Below are 17,574 nucleotides of genomic sequence, written 5' to 3'. Positions count from 1 at the left end.
GGCTTCTTTTCCAAGAAGTTTCATTTCCAAATGTGTTACCAGGTTGCTAATAACTGCCCCCTCGACAAACACACCACAGCTGCCAACAGTGGCATGGTTGCAGTTCAGGCAGAAAGAAAGCAAAGGTTGCCAGCAAAAAGAGGAAACCAGCTGAGTTAGAGTTGCCCAGAGTTTAAATTCCAACCCCACCCCACCCCCAGTTTAAATCTCATTGGCTAGTACTTTGATGTGTCTCATTGCAATGAAGGATTTGGTCGTTGTTTTATCTGAGGACATTTTTTTTTAAATCTTTTTTTTTTTTTATTGAGAAAATGAGAAAAAAAAAACAAGTTTCCACCTCCTCCCAGCCTCCCATTTCCCTCCCCCTCCTCCCACCCTTCTTCCCCTCCTCCCACCCTTCTCCCCCTCCCCCCACTCCTTTCCCCCTCCCTCTCCAGTCCAAAGAGCAGTCAGGGTTCCCTGCCCTGTGTTAAGTCCTAGGTCCTCCCCCCTCCGTCCATATCTAGGAAGGTGAACATCCAAACTGGCTAGGCTCCCACAAAGCCAGCACATTACGTAGGATCAAAATCCCTTGCCATTGTCCTTGGCGTCTCATCAGCTCTCATTGTTCGCCATGTTCCGAGAGTCCAGTTTTATCCCATGCTTTTTCAGTCAGTCCAGCTGGCCTTGGTGAGCTCCCAATAGATCAGCTCCACTGTCTCAGTGGGTGGGTGCACCCCTCGTGGTCCCGACTTCTTTGCTCATGTTCTCCCTCCTTCTGCTCCTCATTGGGACTTTGGGAGCTCAGTCCAGTGCTCCAGTGTGGGTCTCTGTCTCTATCTCCATCCATCACCAGATGAAGGTTCTATGATGATATGCAAGATATTCGTCAGTATTGCTATAGGATAGGGTCATTTCAGGTTCGCTATCCCCAGCTGCTCAAGGAATTAACTGGGAACCTCGGCTTGGGCTCCTGGGAGCCACTCTAGGTTCAAGTCTCTTGCCAACCCTAAGGTGGCTCCCTTAACTAAGAATTGTGCTTCCGTGCTCCCCTATCCAACCTTCCTTTATCCCAATCCTCCTTTTTCCCCGAGTTCCCCCCTTCCTCCCCTTCTCCCTTTTCTCTCCCCATCTCCCCTTACCCCCATCCCACCCCACCCCCAAGATCTCAATTTTCTCCCCGGCAACTTTGTCTACTTCCCATAGCCAAGAGGATAACTATATGTTTTCCTTTGGTTCACCTTCTTACTTAGCTTCTTTAGGATCACCAATTGTAGGCTCCGTGTCCCTTATTTATGGCTAGAAACCAATTATGAGTGAGTACATCCCATGTTCATCTTTTTGGGTCTGGGATACCTCACTCAGGATAGTGTTTTCTATTTCCATCCATTTGCATGCAAAATTCAAGAAGTCATTGTTTTTTTACCGCAGCATAGTACTCTAATGTGTATATATTCCATACTTTCTTCATCCATTCTTCCATTGAAGGGCATCTAGGTTGTTTCCAGGTTCTGGCTATTACAAATAATGCTGCTATGAACATGGTTGAACAAATGCTCTTGTCATATGAACGGGCATCTCTTGGGTAGATTCCCAGGAGTGGCATTGCTGAGAACATTTTTGCTACAGAGTTCTGAATGTGAAATGGGGTAGAATGGCTGCAGTTGGGTGTGCAAAGGACGTGCTTCAGCTGAAGCGGGAGTGTGAATCGGAAGAGCAGATTTTCTACATTTTAGGATTTTTCTGCTTACATGGCATATGGCTTTGAAGACTAAACAGTAAGGAAACAGAAGCTGTCACAGGTCTAGCTTCCATCTGCTGATTGTCAGTGGCCATACTATGTGTTTTCCTGGTGACAGCTGCCACTGGCTACGTTGGCACTTCAGATGGAGCACATTACCAGACACCACTGCTGCCTTAGAAACTCACTTTACTGATGCTAACCTCAGTGATCCTTCCCTGAGGGTTTTTGTTTGTTGGTTAGTGATGCTAACCAGTATGTGATCCTTTCCTGGGGGTTTTTGTTTATTGGTTAGGGATCCTAACCACTATGTGATCCTTTCCTGGGGGTTTTTGCTCGTTGTTGCTGCTGTTGTGTTGTTTCTGATAATTCATTATTCAACTACGTGTGTCTTACATTGCTGGATTTTCTTTAGGGGACTCATGAGAGGAACCTGAATACAGGCTAGCATAAAAGGAGCACTCAGTAAATGTTATATACAGGTGTAAAAGACCCAAGCTCACTCTCAACTTTGAAAATCCACCAAAAATCTACCAGTCTCTGAGCTGAGAAGCTCACCAATCCCTGAACTCAAAATCTTACCAAGCTCTATCCTGGAAATCTCCATCCTAGAAAACTCAAGAAATCTTATATAAACTGGACGGTGGTGGTGCACGCCTTTAATCCCAGCATTTGGGAGACAGAGACAGGAGGATCTCTGTGAGTTCAAGGCTAGCCTGCTCTACAAAGTGAGTTCCAGGACAGTCAGGACTGTTTTATAGAGAAACCCTGTCTCAGAAAAACAATCATAAATAATTAATTAATTAAAAAACAAAAGGTAAATTACAAAAAGAACTATATAAACCTGTCTCTTGCTCAGTTCTTTGCTGCTTCTCACCTGAACAGAGGCAGCCACCCTCTTGTGTCTCTCTCAATATATCTCTTGCATAAGGTTTGCTTTGTGTGTTACTTTGTGGAGGTATTCCTTAAGTACCAACTGTCAGGATACCTTCCCCTCAGAGCTGCAACACTTCCACTGATAAAACCTTTCCCCTCAGAGCTGTAACACATCAGTGCCATAACTCAGAGAGGTTCTCCTGGTGTTCATGCTCCCCTTCGGGGTCTGAGCTGCATTGAGTGTTGTGACCAGCCCGGACATAAATCATTTCTTATACCAGAGTGGAGAAGGGGGAATACATTAAGCATATTCACATGACAATATTGTGAGGGAGTTCCAGGACTTATTCATATCCTGAAAATCCCTTGTGTTTATTTTCTAAACAGCTTTTATATCAAGGCAAACTGAAAAGAGGGGAGGTAACACAAACTTCCTTAGCATTATTTCCTAGGTAGCAGGAGAATGACTTAGGTCACATCCTATCCATGTCTATTTTGTCATGGACTAAAAACTCCTCTTCCCCAGGCAATGACCTAATATACAATAGAAGGAGCAGAATGACATTGGCATATTTCCTCAGTGTTGGACATGTTTCCCTTTTTATTTCTGATTTTGTTAACTTGGATATTCTCTCTGCCTTTCAGTTAGTTTGGATAAGGGTTTGTGTATCTTATCAATTTTTTTCAAAGAACCAACTCTTTGTCTCATTGGTTCTTTGTATTGTTCTCTTTATTTCTATTTTATTTATTTCAGTCCTCAATTTGATTATTTCCTGTCATCTACTCCTCCTGGGTAAGTTTGCTCCTTTTTATTCTAGTGCTTTCAGGTGTACTGAAAAGTCATTAGTGAAATTTCTCCACATTCTTTATGTAGGCACTAGTGCTATGAACTTTCCTCTTAGCACTGCTTTCATAAGTGTCCCATAAGTTTGGGTATTTTGTGCATTCACTTTCATTAAACTCAATAAAGTCTTTGATTTCTTTATTTCTTCCTTGATTCTGGGGGTGATTCAGCTGAGCATTGTTTTATCTCCTTGCATTTGTAGGCTCTCTGCAATGTGTTGTTTTTGAATTCTGTCTTTAAGCCATGGTGATCTGAGTAGATACAGCAGGTTCTTCAAATTTATGTTGTATTTGTTGAAGTCTGCTTTATTACCAAGTATGTGGTCAGTTTTAGAGATGGTTCCATGTGGTGCTGAGAAGAAAATATTATATTATTTTGTCTTTGGGTGGAATGCTCTATAGATATCTGTTAAGTCCATTTGAGTCATAACATGTTAGTTCCCTTATTTCTGTTAATTCTGTCTGGCAGACCTGTCCAGTGCTAAGAGTGGGGTGTGATGTGTGATTTAAGCTTTAGTAGCTTCTTTTATAAATGTGGTTGCTTTTGTATTTGGGGCATAGATGTTCAGAATTGAGACTTGATCTTGATGGAGTTTTCCTGTGATGAATATAAAATGTACTTCTCCATCTCTTTTGACTAATTTTAGTCTGAAGTCTGTTTTGGTAGGTATTAGGATACCTACACCAGCTTGTTTCTTAGGTCCATTTGATTGGAAAATCTTTTCCCAACTCATTACTCTGAAGTAGTATCTGTCTTTGTGGTTGAGGTGTGTTTCTTTTATGCAGTAGAATGGTTCCTGCTTTTGTACCCATCCTATTAGCCTGTGTGTTTTTATAGGTGAATTGAGTTCATTGATATTAAGAAATACTAATGACCAGTGATTATTAATTCTTGCTATTTTTCTGTTTTGGTGGTGGTGGTGGTAGTGCTTGTGTGTTTCCCTTCTTTGGAGTTTGCTGGTATGAGGGTATCTGTGGCCTGTGTTTATGTGGATGCAACTAACTTCTCTGGATTGGAGTTTTTCTTCTAGCACTTTCTGTATGGCTGAATTTGTAAATAGGTATTGTTTAAATCTGGTTTTATCATGGACTATCTTGTTTTCTCTGTCTATGGTGATTGAAAGCTTTCCTGGGTATAGTAGTCTGGGTTGGCATCCATGGTTTGTTAATGTCTGAAGAATGTCTGCTCAGGTCCTTCTGGCTTTCAGAGTTTCCATTGAGAAGTCAGGTATAATTCTGATTGATAGGTCTCACTTTATATGTTATTTGGCTTTTTTCCATTAAAGCTCTTTATATTTTCTTGATTTTGTGTGTTTAGTGTTGTCATTATTATGTGGCAAGGGGACTTTTTTAATTCAGTCTATTTGGTGTTTTATAAGCTTCTTGTACCTTCATAGGCATGTCCTTCTTTAGGTTGGAATTGTTGAATATATTTTCTGTGCCTTTGAGCTGGAATTCCATTCCTTCTTCTATACCTATTATTCTTAGTTTGGCTTTTCCATGCTGTCCCAGATTTCCTGAGTATTTGTGTTAAGAATTTTCTGGATTTAACGTTTCCTTTGGCAGATGAATCTATTCCTCTGTCGTATCTTCAACACTTAAGCTACTCTCTTCTATCTCTAGTAGTCTGTTGGTTATGTTTGCATCTGCAATTCATGTTCATTTACCCACATTTTTTATTTCCAGAATGTGATACAGATTGCCTCTATTTCAAGTGTCAAGTCTTGAACTGTTTCCTTCACTTGGTGTTTTTCTTGGCTTTCCATAAGGGATTTATTGATTTCTTCCAATTTTTTGTCTTTTCCTCTATTTCTTCAAGGGAATCTTTCATTTCCTCTAGACCAGACCCCAACATAAACTCTCTCTCTCTCAACCGAAGTGGAGGAGACAGAAATAAAGACACAACTCACATGGCTTAATTGGGAGGGAGATTCTCAGTGGTCCCTCATGAAGTCCTGAGTTCATATCCTGAAGAATTCCTCTCATTTATTCCCCAAACAGCTTTTATACCAACACATAAACTGAGCATGAAAATACACCAGACCTGTCTCCTAGGTAACCAGGTTAATGGCATTTTGTCATGTAGCTATTCCTGAATTGAGACATGTGCATTTTTTCCCATGAGAACAGGGGTTGTGAATGGTCAAGAGGAAGGTGTAACGCTCTTCACGACATACCCAGTGTACACACTGTCAGCACAGCTTTCACTGTTGGTGCTAACCTCAATCACCTGGCTGAAGTGGTACAAGAAATGTCTATTTTATAAGCTACAGCAAATTACAATAATTTCAAGGATAGGGCAAAAGTAAACTAAGACACATAAAGAAAATGAATTTTATTTTTCTTGTTTCAAACTTGAAAGATAGTACTTATCTTCAGCAAGTATAGTGACTATTAAAACACTGATCACATATTCATAGCTATCCTAGGAACATTAACATATTGAAGGTAAAAGTATCTGTAAAGGACCTGAGTTTGGTTCCCAGCACCCATTTGAGGCATCTCACAACTGGTAACTACAGCTTCAAGGATCCAACACCCTCTTACAGACTCTGATGGCACCTGTGTTCACATGTATATGCATGTGTGTGTGTGCGAGCGCACAAATTACCTCATTCATTAGAATATACAAAGGGAAAGCTAAATCTAGTGCGATGGCTGATGGTCTTTGGTCTCATTAAAATTTAAGACTAAAAAAAGAGTATCAATTTAAATTTGAGTCTTTATGATACTGTCACGAAACTACAGCCTTTGATTTGGGGACCGACATTGAAACAATAACCAAAACAGCCACAGAGTCCACAGAAATTCCAAGATGACCCAGGAATGGACAGAAGCTAAGGGTGGAAGCTTCACCTAGCTGCTTGGCTGTGAGAGTCCTGGAAGCAGCACAGTGAGGCCAACTTACTGAGGACACAGAAGGAGCAAAGCTGAGCAGAGAGCTTTCCACTGTGGCTCAGAAAGCCCTAGACAGCAGCCCCACCTGTCTTACTCAGCACATGCTCGGGCAGTCAGAGCTCCCACAAAAGCAGCCCAGTGCTGGGGCTGACAGCCATCTGTTCTAACAGGTGACTTCCATTCAGTCCCTCCACTGTGATGACTTTGGAGAGTGTCAGTACCATCCCCACAGGGGCATGAGCTCCTTTGGGTGTCCGTGAAGTTGCACTGTGAAGAGCAAAGGGTGGCAGGTGCTCTCAAACATTACTGCAAAAAAGTTGCCAGATAAAATAAGAAAAAAATGAAAATGAAGGATGCTTTACACTGTTCTAAGGTACAATCATTATTTCAACCCTGCAAAAGCTAGAGAGAAAAGAAGCTTCTTGGCAATGTCCTAAAGAAACCTGTTATTCTATGTGTTAACAGAAAGAAAAAGGAAGCTCCATTATGTCAGACCACCTATAAATCCAGAGTTCCAGGTGAAACAGTCTCTAAAGGGGATATGCATTAGTATCCATCTTTAATAATGCAGTGTGTGTGTGTGTGTGTGTGTGTGTGCGCGTGTGTGTGTGTGTGTGTGTGCGTGCGCACGCGTGTGTGGCATAGCATGTACATGGAGGCCAAAGGACAACTTCTGGGAGCTGTTTTCTCCTTCCACCGTGGATTCCAGGGATCAAACTCATGTCAGCCTCTGGAACAAGTACTTTTACCCACTGAGCCATCTCTCTGGTCCAATATCCATCTTCTTGACTCCTTGGTGGGATTTTTCTTTAAGGAGAATCAGGATGCAGATGTTGGCTGATGGCTTTACTAACATCACAGGAGATGCCTTTTGGATTTGCCATACAGTTGGAGTTTCTTTGTTGTGAGCAACTGTGCCAGGCCATTAAGAAATACCAGAAAGATGGTCATGGACATGACAATCACATAGTGGCTGATGCTGCAAAAGGAGAGAACTTATGAGAAAAGCACAAGATCCCTACAATTTTTGAGAAAATTTTAAATGGATGTACAAAGCAGAGGATTACAAAAAATGCATAGAATTATAAAAGGTACCAATGATTTAAAAAGCAGACACCAGAAGCCAGGGGGTGGCTCAGTGAACTGTTTCCTAAGCTAACCTGAGTTCAGATTCCCAGCATGCATGTAAACAGCCAGACATGGCAGCACATGCCTGCCATTCCCATGCTGGGGGTAAAGACCAGAGGATCCCAGGTTGCTGCAGGCCAGCCAGTCCAGCTAACTGATAAACCTCAGTGTTAGCTCTCAAACCTGGAATAAATAGCTAACTGGGGTGCCATTTCAACATATCAAAGTGAACTTGGCCACCAGACTTTCCCAGCATCCCTCCCTAACTGTTACAGGGCATAGCTGATATACTCCATCCAACCTCTACATTGAACTCTCCAGTCCAGGGGCTGGGCTGTCTTTTCCCCAGAGGCTCTTCCCTATATAATCCAGACATTTTGGTTACCTGGCCCTTTTGCCTGTCCTTTACTTTCCTGATCCCTTGGCTGTCTGATCATGGCCATGTTTACCCTGGGCTCTCCCAGATCTCTGCCTCTGACTATGCTTTCTCTTTTATCTACAGTAAACCTCCTCCTCCACCAGACCTAGGAGCAGTCATGGCCTTCCTTTTTTATTTTTCTTTGTTCATTCACCTAGCTTCACGAGGAGACTGTGCCTCAAAAGCTAAAGTGGAGAGAAATAGAGGAAGATACCCTGTGTTGACATCAGGCTTCCTCAAGTGCATGTACTGCCCCTGTCCGCATTCAAAATAGATAATACCATAAAAAACAATAGTTAACTAGAAATGTATGAATAAAACATTTGCTACATTGGCAATAAATTAAAAATGCATATTACTTATATATTATTTTAAAACCATAATAACACAATCCTCCTACTGAAATAGGGAAGAACACAATGCCTGGAGGAGTTGGCAAGTACAGGACATTATAAAAAAGGCCTTTGAAACATCACTAGTATAATGGTCTGTCCTGTCCCTTTAAGAGACAAGCCCCGCCCACTCCCCCATCAGCTGAGGCAGGAAGATCTTCCTGCTTGCAGCCCAAGTCTCGCAGCCCAAGTCTCTTCCTTTCTCTCTCTCTCTCTCTCTCTCTCTCTCTCTCTCTCTCTCTCTCTCTCTCTCAGAGGGAGCTTCTGCCTCTCCCTTCTCCCAACTCCTCTCCCTTTCCCTCTGTGTTTTTCTCTCTCTCTCTGCTCTTCTCCCTTCTCCCCTTTCTCCCAGCCCCTTCCTTTCCATAACCCACTAAGTAGATATTCAACCTCACTCTGTAGGCGTGCCTATCATTCTTGTCTCACCCGCCAAGGCTGCAGCTCCTCATGGGACTGGCTGCCCCACCGAGGTCTCTCACCCGTCACGTGGCTCCCTGCCTGGAATCCAGTGCCCTTTGTGGCCCAGGGGCCACTCAGGGAACCACTGTAACTAGTGCTCATGCTTTGCCACCAGAGAAACTGATCTCATGTTTTACACAAGCCGTTTTCTCACTACAACATTTGGACTGTATTTTACCCATAGACTACTCATGTTCGAAGTGCTTTGGCAAAATTCCCAGTCACTAAGAAAGAAAAAAATGTTATTCAAGGCTAAAGTCATTGATGTAAAAAGGATTCATCCCTTTATGAATCTCACAGTCGAAGACACCCTCTCCCAGGCTTTTGGCAAAAGACAGAAGATTAACAGATTCAACTAAAATTATTCAATCTTAATGCATTAGCAGTAGCAAATACTCAATCCTGCCCCTGCTTTGGTGTGTATGTGCATGAATGCAGTGGCCAGAAGTCAATTTCAGTACTGTTCCTCACAAACCACCACCACCTTCTCCTCCTCCTCCTCTTCCTCCTCCTCCTCCTCCTCCTCCTCCTCCTTCTTCTTATTACTATTATTTGACATTCTCTCACAGAACCTATGACTCCCAATACACCTAGGCTGGCTGAGCAAGCCCCAGTTTTTCCTGTTTCCACTTCCTGAGTTCTGGGATTATAGGTATGAATGCCACCATGTCTGGCTTTTTTTTTTAAGGTGGGTGTTATAGATGAAACTGTAAATAATTCAACTAGTAACCCAAATTTTTCTATTTAAACACAAAACGTAGTCCATACAGCACATGGTGGAAAGGAACCCTGAGAAGTACGTAAAACAGGGTTTTCCCACAGTGACTACAGCGCTGCCAAAACTAATCTGTAAACACCACAACTGACCCGTTTTCAATACCCAAGAGTGACAGTTAGCTACTTAACTTTAACAACAGCCTTGCATGTTTTACGTTCTTCATCAGAGAGGGGGAAAACATTGGCATATCCACCTAGCCATATTTAAAGTTTGCTTCAAATCTGGCTTTAACCTGTGGTGGTTGTCTTATTCTCCATCGGTGGGATGAACAGTAGGATGAAGAGACAAAGGTAAGTAGATATTCCCACTCTCCCAGTAACACCACAGATAAGCAGGCTTCCAGACCTTAAGCTGCTGGCATTAATTTAGCTTCAGCCTGTTGTAAGGCAAGGGCCCACAGAGCCAGGAAGAGCCTTTCACTCGGTGCAGACTTTCCCTTGTGGCAATGTTAGTGTTTAAGTAGGAACCTGGAGCTGGAGAGTACCACAGTCTGTGAAGGTTTGCTCTGGAAAGACACTGTCAGAAGTTCTTATCTGTAGTTCTTTCTAGTTTGATCTTATTGCAAAGTTAATTTAATAGGGAAAATAAAGAACTCGAATTGACTAATGCAATAACAAGGATTACAGCCTTAGACACACAGCCTGCTTCACAGTAGACTGCTGACCAAAGAAAGAAAACAAAACCAGATCCTTAACTGGTGACAGCATCTACTCTACAGTAAGAGCTTAAACATCTCTTATTTTCATTACAGAAATAAGATAATGGGACATTATGCTGAAAATTTTATATACTAAAACTTCTCTGATTGTGTATTTCTACTTTGACCTGAAATAAATATAGCTCTTACCTACTATTAGTAAAATCATTAACAATTATATTACTTTAAAATGAAAATAACAACTCCAAGACTATTATTATCATTAAGATGTACTGGAAATAAAAATTTTATAGTAATTTTTAAAGTAACACTTTTGAAAAGCTCATTGCAAAATACAAATTTGACTAAAACATTAGCTTTGTTATACAGCATCTGGTGACTAATTGACTAATCGTACTATAAAGTCTTCCAAAACAAGGTAACTAAAGTTTATTATGATAGAGATACTGGGAAAATAAACTAACAGGAAATCAGAAACATTAAAAAAGAACAAAACAAAACCCCAGCAAGCACTTCCAGATATGGAGCTGATTTACTTTCTGTAACGGTCTATCCTGTCCCTTTAAGAGACAAGCCCCACCCACTCCTTCCCCCATTCGCCAAGGCAAGCAGATCTTCCTTCCATTTCCAGCCTGAGCTTCTTTCTTTTCTGTCTCTCTCCCAAAGAGGGAACTGTAGCTGTGGCTCCTCTCCTCTCTCCAACTCCCCTCTCCCCCCCTCCCTCCCTCTCTCTCTCTGCTCTTTCCCCCTTTCCCCTTCATAACTAAATAAATATCTAACCTCACTGTGCATGGTATGCCTATCCCTCTCCGTCTCCCGACTATTGCGCGGCTTCCTGCCTGGGACCCGCTGGTCCTTGTGGCCTGTCGCTGTGTCCTGGAGAACCATAGCATTTTATTTAAATGGTAACATTTGGTGCTCATGACTCGGCCAGGCTCTCTCCATGTTCTCTCCCGCCTGCAGGTGGGCCATCTGAGGACATGTGGAATGCTGGACTTGGGAACCAGGTTTCTTTACAACAGCTCTGCACTTCCATCTGTCTGAACACTGACCTCTATGCACACCAGAGGCTTCAGTGGTGAGTTTTCCCCTTCCAGCTCCCAACCACAGCCTTCATGGCTGATTGAGCCCTTTGCTGACATTCATCTCTGGTTGTTTCCCATAGCCAAAATGTGACTGGACGACCCAGGGTCAGTCCTCCCGTGCTAGCACTGCACACACTATGTGGTGCGTTTGATTCGGAGACTGGGGGTCCCTTGAATTTTTCTTTCTCCTTTTTCTTTTCTTTTCTTTTGGACCACTTATAAGTGGTCCCCGCTGTGAGAGATGGCTCAGAGTGGCCTCTAGCCTTTGGCTTCTGAGTCACCTGGACCCAGAGCCAGTCAGACTTCATTCATACCCCACCTTTAGAGAAAAGATGTTTTCCTACAGGCCTTACAGTATTCATTCACTGTTTTTGTGGCTTTTCACATTTTCAGCTATGGTATAAACCCTCAAACTATTAGCCACGCATCTGTAAATGCTGTGCCAGTGTCCACCTGGCTCTGCTTTCCCTCAAACTATCCCTGCCATTCGGCAATGAGGCAGATCATGCCTCTAGTTCTTTCTTGTTATTATGTTTAAAACTCCCACAGCTCAAAAAATAATGGCTTTTCCATACAACACATACTACTGCCATTTTGACTGAGGTCAGGTGACCTTACTGCCATCTTAACTGATGTCAGGTGACTTCACTGCCACCTTAACTGAGAGCCAGGTCAGGTGACCAAGTCCTGCCATCTTTACTGAGGTATTCCCTGCTTGTATGTTTTGTTAAGCAGCATGCCTTTGGTAGGTGATGCGGGAGAATTGTTTGTATTCTGTCAATAATTTTATAAAAAAACGCTGATTGGCCAGACAGGAACTATAGGTGGGAAAACCAAACAGGAAGTAGAAATGATGCAAGGAGAACAGGAGAATTCTGGGAAGGAGGAAGCTGATTCGTCCCACTCCTGCCCAGATCACCAAACCAGCAGGATGTGATCTGCCCCACTGAAAAAAGGTACTGAGCCACATGGCTAATCAGAAAAATGGGTTAATCAAGATGTGAGAGTCATCCAGTGAGAAGCTAGAGCTAATGGGCCAATCAGCTTATAATTTATGGAGACCTATGTGTTATTTTCTTTGGGGCTAAACAGCTGGGGGTACTGGGTGGGACAGAAAACTCAAACAAGCAGGCCTGGCCCTTGATGTTACAGGTAGGGCCCACCAAAGCATCCATTTTACTCAGTTCCTGTTCTCTCTGTGTGTGTGCGCGCGCGAATGCGCATCCATGTAACTTAAACACACCTGTGTTTACTGTAAATGTTATAACTGTCTATTAATTGTATCTCATTCCAGACTACAAAGCAATAAGTCTCATGTTTTAAATTGGTATGTACTTTTAAATCTCTTAATTCAACTCTGGTTTACCTGTTGAGAGCCAGTACAGTCAAGCTTGGACCCAGCTCTCCAGGCAGATTCTATACTGTAGTTATACCTGATAAACAGCCCTCAATTGCTCAGAGAGTTGGGAAATATGGCATTTAAATATTTAATTATTAAAAGACTTTTCATAACAAAAAGAGACAGGTTGGCTCCTAGCAGCAGCACTCTACGTCCTCCCAAGAAGACAGAAGACAAATGGGCACACAACAACATCCATCCGTAATTTGTTTCAACTGCCAAGCACTGACCACTGGGAAAAACTGCCTTTCATCTAAACTGAAGATCTCCAGATGTGGACAGAATTGGTGGAATCGACAGTCTAGCTGCTCGGGTCAAGGTAGGCCTGTCTTCCTACAGCTTTCTTAGCCCACAGGATCTTTTGGAGCCTGGCAGGCCCTGTGCTAAACAGCAAAAGGCAAATACAGCCCTCAGCAACCAGGGAGGACCCTGAGGAGTAGCTCTAAGTGCCAGCCAAGTAAGTTATTTGTCATTTCTTAATCAATAACTCAAGTACAATTTTATCCTTCTCAAAGATTCTGATGCAGCCTAACCAAACAAATTTCTATAAGATATTCTCTCTCATGCTGCCTTTCATAGTCTTAAACATAGTTTTCATTATGCAAAAATATCTGTCACAGTAATTTTGATATAAATTCGCTGCTGTTTAAAACTTATGTTTTCGCAACCCCCAAAATTCTTATGAGTTCCAGGGAGTCGAAGGATCCACCTTAAACAGTCAGATACACCCCTCTCAATTCCCTGGTCCTTAATTTTTTTTTCCTAAACTTAACTTTGTCCTCTGATCTGTCAATACCTTAAACAGGTGTAAGAGACACCAGACATTTCCATACCACAAACACCGGACAGAGCAAAGAAACCTTAGCTACCCCAGGATGTGACTAGCACCCAGCTTTCTCAAGTACTCCCCCCTAAGATGATGCCCACAAATAAACAGAAAGCAGGCTTTAGAATCTGCCATACCAATTCCCTTAACCTCCCACCTTTATATTATTTTTATTATGATGGTCTGTTTATCCCTTTAAGAGACAAGCCCGCCCACTCCATCCCCCATCTACCTAGGCAAGCAGATCTTCCTTCCATTTCCAGCTTGAAATTTCTTCCTTTCTGTCTCTCTCCCAAAGAGGTAGCTGCTGCCATGGCTCCTCTCCTGTCTCCCCTTTCCTTCTCTGTTCCTCCCTCCGTCCCTCCCTTCGTACCTCCCTTCCTCCCTCTCTCTTTCTCTCTCTCTGTCTTTCTCTCTCTATTCTTCTCCCTTCTCCTTTCCCCTGCATGGCATGCCTATCCATCTCTATCTCACACCCACTGCACTGCTTCCTGGGACCTGCTGGCCCTCGTAGCCTGCCGCTGTGCCCCTCGAGGAACTGCAGCGTTTTATTTAAACCATAACACTTTCCCATTCCCTCTGGTAAGTAAGACTAAAAACTCTGGACATAAAGTACAATTGAGCACAAGTTAATTCTGGGTGTCAGGAAAGGGGCAGCAGAATGGTTCAGGTTCTTGGGAGCCACTGAATACCACAGCTGAGTTCCTGGATTTCCTTTGTCTCAAATGAACCCAACCCAAATTGTAAGAAAGAAGCAGGTAGCCGAGATGCAACAGGCACAGGAAAAACTCCCTATATTAAAAAATATCAGCTTAGCAAGACCTTTCTCTAGTCAGGGTAGAAGGCAGCCAGGGAAGACAGAAAAGAGTTATATACTAACCATTCTGTTTTCTCAGGTACTACATGAAGACTGGAAGCCACACACCTATCTGTCCCAGCAAAGGGAAAGCTGGGTACCTAGACTTGTAGTCTCACCAGTTTGTAATGGGCACTCAATGCTACTCATCCTCCCTGTGGCTCTCAGCCCATGGTGTCAGAGCAGTCTGAAAGGGGAAGGAGGGGCAGCTCAAGGATTCTAGGAAGGGCCTGGAAAGAGATATTCTCAGCAAGAAAGCCATAAAGAACTGATTAAAATTTTAGACCCCAAAGAAAAACTATACAACATATAAACTGAACAGATGGGCTCAATAGTGGAACTGAAAGGGAAGTAAAAAAAAAAGCAAAAACAAACAAACAACAGCAAACATAAGGATAAAAGACATAGAAGTATAAAGTCACTTCGAACATACACACACAACAAAGAGCATTCCTCAAAGACCATAAACTATGATACAAGATCTAACATTTATGTCTTTGGAGTTGCAGCAGGAAAAAGAAGAGAAAGAAACAAAATACTCATAGTAAAAGTAGCTGTGAAATTCTTCTGCTTGCCAAAGACATTTATTTATCTAATAGACTGCAGAAGTGAGCCGACTTGATGCAGTATAAACTCAAAGAAATTTATACAGACTCACAGTAAACGTTTGGAAACAAACAGAATTTGAAAGCAGCTGAGAGAAATAACACCTTGTCAGTATGGGAAAAATATCTGAATAAAAGCACACCTCATCAGAAAACTTAGAAGTCATACAGGCACACCATTATCAAATGATGTTGGGAAGAAAGAAAACACACCCAAAATTCAATGAAAATAACCCTTTCTCTTGATGGAAAGAAAATCCAGATAGCCTTAGATGACACAAGACAAAAACAAACAAATGAAAGGAAGAATTTAAGGCCTCAGACCTACACTAAAAGGATGTCTGAGGAGGCTCTGCAGACGTAATGAAAATGAACAAGTAACGAGCTGTAACTGTGAAGGATGACCTTGGTAGGCACAAGTATGAGTACACTAGGCTTGCGGTCCTAGTTTGCTTCTCCATCACTGTGACCATTACAGGTGATGTTAATGTCAACTAGTCACCGATCAGAGTCACCTGAGCAAGGAGCCTTGATGAAGAACTGTCTTGACTGCCTTAACGGATGGATATACGTATTCATCTTACTGGTGCTGTTCTTCTAGAGAACCCTGACTAGTAGCTGACCAAAACCAACCCAAGGAAAGAAGAGTTTATTTCAGATTAAACTTAAGTCCATCATCAAGGGGCAGGTACTAGATCAAAGCCATGGAGAAACGCTGCTTACTGGCTTGCTCAGCTTTCTTACCAAACCCAGGTCTACCCACCTACAGAAGGCACCACCCACAGTTTGCTGTACTTCCTATACAAACTAGCAATTAAACTGCCCCAATAGCATGCCCTTAGGCCAATTCAATGGACACAATTCCTCAACTGAGGATCCTTCTTCCCAGCTGTGTTGAGTTGATGGCAGAAGCTGAATATGTGCTAAATATGTCTCCAATATAAATGGACTAGTAGAAAATGTTAAAATAAAACACAGGACAGAACAGCAGCAAAAAATAATACAAACTAAAGCCATAGCTGTTGTTAATCACATTAAAGATAATCTAAATATATGGTTGAGAGGCAATATGAACTTACTAAAACATATGCTATTCATAAGACACTGCAATTACAATGATAAAGGCAGGAGAAAAGTAGCAATATGGAGAGGATACAGGCTATGTCCCTTGTATAAACAAAATGAGCTATTTTTTAAAAAAGGATCTAATTCTAAGTACAGAATTTACTTGCTGTATATACACACAGCCTGGAGATAACTTTTCTACAGTATTTTCAGTGTGCCTGTTTTGATTGCAATCAAAATCTATACTGCCAGATATGGAATTTTCCATGATGCCAGTCCTCAAAATGTTTAGATTTTGGAACATTCTTGATCTGAAAATTAGGAGTGCCCAAGCTGTATATCATGTAAACACTAACAAAAGAATGTCTATATTAACACCAGGGAACGAAGACACCATTTTCTCAGTATTTGCTGGGAGAGCACAATGTAGTCAACAGGGATACAGAAGTCAACAACACCTCAACCAACAGCATTTTACAGTTATAGAACTCTGTGATACAATGGTCTTTTTTGTTTTAATTGATTTGTATTGAACTCTACATTTTTCTCTGATCCCTCCCTGCCTGCCTCTCCTCTCCCTCCTTCAACCCTCCACCAAGGTCCCCATGCTCCCAATTTACTCAGGAGATCTTATCTTTTTTCTACTTCCCATGTAGATTAGATCTATGTAAGTCTCTCTTAGTGTCATCATTGTATTCTAAGTTTTCTGGGATTGTGATTTGTAGGCTGGTTTTCTTTGCTTTATGTTTAAAAAACACTTACGATTGAGTACATGTGATAATTATCTTTCTGTGTCTGGGTTATCTCACTCAAAATGATGTTTCTAGCTCCATCCATTTTCCTGCAAAATTCAAGATATCATTTTTTTATGCTGTGTAGTACTCCATTGTGTAAATGTACCACATCTTCCTTATTCATTCTTAGGCACAGGGGCATTTAGGTTGTTTCCAGTTTCTGGCTATGACAAACAATGCTGCTTATGAACATAGTTGAGCACATGTCTTGTGGCACAATTGAGCATCCTTTGGATATATACCCAAAAGTGGTATTACTGGGTCTTGAGGAAGGTTGTTTTCTAATATTCTGAGAAATCGCCCCACTGACATACAAAGGGGCTGTACTTGCTTTCATTCCCACCAGCAATGCAGGAGTGTTCACTTTTCCCTACAATCTCTCCAGCATAAGTTGTCATCAGTGTTTTTGATCTTGGCCATTCTGACAGATGCAGGATGGAATCTCAGAGTTGTTTTGATTTGCATTTCTCTGATGACTAAAGATGTTGAGCATTTCCTTAAGTGTCTTTCAGTGATATTTTAGATTCCACTGTTGAGAGTTCTCTGTTTAGATCTCTATTCAATTTTTTTATTAGATTATGTGTTGTTTTAATGAGCAATTTTTTCGAGTTCTTTGTATATTTTGGAGATCAGACCTCTGTCTGATGTGGGTTGGTGAAGATCTTTTCCCATTCTGTAGGCTGTTGTTTTGTCTTGTTGACCGTGTCCTTTGCTTTACAAAAGCTTTTCAGTTTCAGGGGAGGTCCCATTTCTCTCAGTGTCTGTGCTGCTAGG

At 42.0% G+C, this 17,574-nt stretch overlaps 1 protein-coding gene across 3 annotated transcripts in view; it reads right to left on the bottom strand.

The window, feature by feature from the left end:
- Nucleotides 1-5,356: 5,356 nt before the first annotated feature.
- Pign (phosphatidylinositol glycan anchor biosynthesis class N) overlaps nt 5,357-17,574 on the bottom strand; it is a 129,299-nt gene continuing 117,081 nt past the window's right edge. The window contains exon 31 of one of the 3 annotated variants that reach the window (XM_075987647.1): nt 5,357-7,316. In XM_075987647.1, the coding sequence (XP_075843762.1) occupies nt 7,193-7,316 (124 nt within the window). In that variant the 3' untranslated portion in view covers nt 5,357-7,192. The remainder of the gene's footprint in view (nt 7,317-17,574) is intronic. The other 2 variants (XM_075987648.1, XM_075987646.1) reach the window with 2 other exon arrangements.

This window comes from Microtus pennsylvanicus, chromosome 10 (assembly GCF_037038515.1).
Source record: "Microtus pennsylvanicus isolate mMicPen1 chromosome 10, mMicPen1.hap1, whole genome shotgun sequence".
Classification (NCBI taxonomy): domain Eukaryota; kingdom Metazoa; phylum Chordata; class Mammalia; order Rodentia; family Cricetidae; genus Microtus; species Microtus pennsylvanicus.
Note: the sequence above shows the minus strand (reverse complement) of the source record. Positions and strands in the feature narration are given on the sequence as shown.